The 2,514-nt window shown below is 38.7% G+C and overlaps 1 protein-coding gene across 1 annotated transcript; it reads right to left on the bottom strand.

The window, feature by feature from the left end:
• Positions 1-618: 618 nt before the first annotated feature.
• On the bottom strand, positions 619-2,306 carry LOC109221973 (floral homeotic protein APETALA 2-like). Its single transcript, XM_019386392.1, has 6 exons — positions 2,188-2,306; positions 1,989-2,076; positions 1,741-1,886; positions 1,547-1,591; positions 1,352-1,455; positions 619-1,242 (listed from the first exon to the last, which is right to left on the bottom strand). The coding sequence occupies exons 1-6, from the start codon at positions 2,304-2,306 to the stop codon at positions 959-961; spliced, it is 786 nt and encodes a 261-aa protein (XP_019241937.1). The 3' UTR covers positions 619-958.
• Between the last annotated feature and the right edge of the window lie 208 nt (positions 2,307-2,514).

The following is a 2,514-nucleotide window of genomic DNA, read 5'->3' as shown; positions in this document are numbered from 1 at the left end:
TGCAGAAGGAAAGGAAAGAACCAACTGGCAATCAAGGATCATAACAATCGATGTGACCAGTGCTGAAATCAAAAATTTTAATACAGATATTATCTGCATATGCAGTATAATTTTCGGGCGCAGACTTTGAGCAAGTCAGTTTTTATAAGCGGAAAAATAGTTCTTGAATTATTTGATGTAAAGGCGTCGAGGTAATTGACATACAGTCCAGGAAAAAACGGCATAGAGTCACTTTCTAATAATTGAGGAGAAAGGGTAGCTAGCTTGCCATTTTCTGCCCACACTACGTCCCTACTTGCTAACACTTACAAATAAGGGAAAAAATCATGTTACTTTTTATTCTAAAATCAAAAGCTGAGGATTCAGATGATAGTACTTCCACTACCCTTTAAAGCAACAGGACAAACTTTCACCAACAACACTTCTAAGTTTACTTCTTTTGTTATGTCTCGACTTTTGCACTGTGATCTTTCCTGTAGACCCAGTACGCTTCAGCAATGAAAAGAGACCAAAATTTGTCAGTCCGTTCTTGCTAATTTCAAGAACCAACTTTGAGCAAGGAAGCCTCCTTTAGAAGGTTTAATAACAGAATGTGAAGCCATTAAAAGAAAGAAATCATTTGAAAATGAAAACCATATAGAAACATTCTCATCTTAACAATCCCAATTGTCAAGGCACCGGTAATACGCAGTGTAGAAGAAAATTGCCCAATAAGCAGCTTGCAATCACATAGTTCATGTTATAAGATTCATAGCCTTGTTTAGAAACTCAGTACCTCATATCCTAACTAACAAAACTAAACTCAATTAGTTGTAGACCAACGTGTTGCCTTACTGGTATCATCTTCAGCAAAGGAAGAAAAGATATTGGGTGGTTGTTTACTTGTTCTGCATTTACCGGCCAGCTAATTTCAGCTCGTGCAATAATTATGTGAAAGATTCATGCTGGTCAGGGATTGTTAGTGGTGGTAAGGTAAAGCTCCACTTCCAAAGTGCAGTTGATGAATGGCAGCTGAGGGTGCAGTGATTGCTGAATTTTCGAATCCTGATGATGCTGCGGTAGAGAAGAGTGGCACTGTAGGACTCCCACCATTAGTATTTTGGTCTTGTCTACGATGTTCAGGTAAACCATTTGAGCCATGCTGGCCCTGGAAGTTTCCAATTTGGCTAGTATTTCCATGTTGATTGTCAGCATAGGAAGAGGGAGATATGCCCAAATTCAGATCAAGATTACGAGTTGTTCCTGCATCAATGTAAAGATTAGTAGTTTTCAACCAACTAAGCAGAGCTACAGAATAAAAGCGACAAGCATAAAGGTGGTGTCTGGAAAAGTGTGCAAGTCTTGATAGTACCTCTGATATGAGCCTCAGAAGTTAATACACCTTCGTATGTGCTTAGCTCAAAATTGGTGACTGCCTCCTTCCCGCTGCTTTTTATAGCAGCCTTATCATATGCCCTGATCAAGCGCCAAAGACCAAGTTCAGTCAATGTCAAGAGGTTAAACCACAGCATGAAAGGGAATGAAGAATCAGGTTATGTCATTGGACCTTGCAGCTTCTATCTCACAGTCAAATAGTCCAAGATAGATATACCTGCGAGCACATAACGTACAGGAACTGGTTAACAATATTCCCTCTAGCTTATAAAGATCAGTACTATCATGTGATTGGGGAAACTTGAAACAGCCGTATTAATAGTAGCGTGACATTTCTAAGCCACATCGGAACAAGTGGTCACTCACTTCTTTCCAAGAAGCTGCCCCATCCGTGCTTCCCATTGCCCACATTTATGCAGAGTGACTCCCCTGTATTTTGAACTTCCTCTAGAGAAGCCATTGCTCTGACAACGAAGTATGTGCACAAACTCTTCATTGCTAAAGTTATTCATCTACATGCCCGTCACAGAAATTATGTTAAACAGCAGCCATAGTCCTAATTGAAAAAGGACTTCAACCATAAGTAATGATGGTGATTAGCTACTTCAACCAACCTGCTTCAGATCATCTCCGTAATCACTGATGTTAAAGTTGATATCTGCATCAAGTCCTCGGAATTTAATTGCAGCACGGTCATATGCCCTGAAATTGGTATACGAAAATTTACTACTACAACTATCCTAGCTTTTTCTTTCAGAGAAGTACAAATATCAACCAGTGGAGAGGTAAAACTCATTCAAAATTATACAGCACCTAGCAGCAGTATGTGCAGTGTCAAAACCCCCTGTAAATACAAATTTCAAATGCCAAATGAAGTTTGNAACAATAATAAATGGAAAAAAATTACAAGCAATATTATAAAGAACAATCATATTAATCCATTACTATGATCCATTTGAAGTCATTACATATAACTAAAGAGAAGAAATTATCAAGCTAAGTATTAGTTAATCCTAGTTCTTCAACAGAGAAGATCACAGCCCCTGAAGCCTCAACTAGTTCAAAGAGAAGGACATTCCCTTTCTTCAGATTATTGTCGACAACAAATTATTTCCACCCATTGACGAGTCTTCTCCGACC

Source organism: Nicotiana attenuata, unplaced genomic scaffold (assembly GCF_001879085.1).
Source record: "Nicotiana attenuata strain UT unplaced genomic scaffold, NIATTr2, whole genome shotgun sequence".
In the NCBI taxonomy this organism is placed as follows: Eukaryota; Viridiplantae; Streptophyta; class Magnoliopsida; order Solanales; family Solanaceae; genus Nicotiana; species Nicotiana attenuata.
This window is presented reverse-complemented; position numbering and strand designations above follow the sequence as displayed.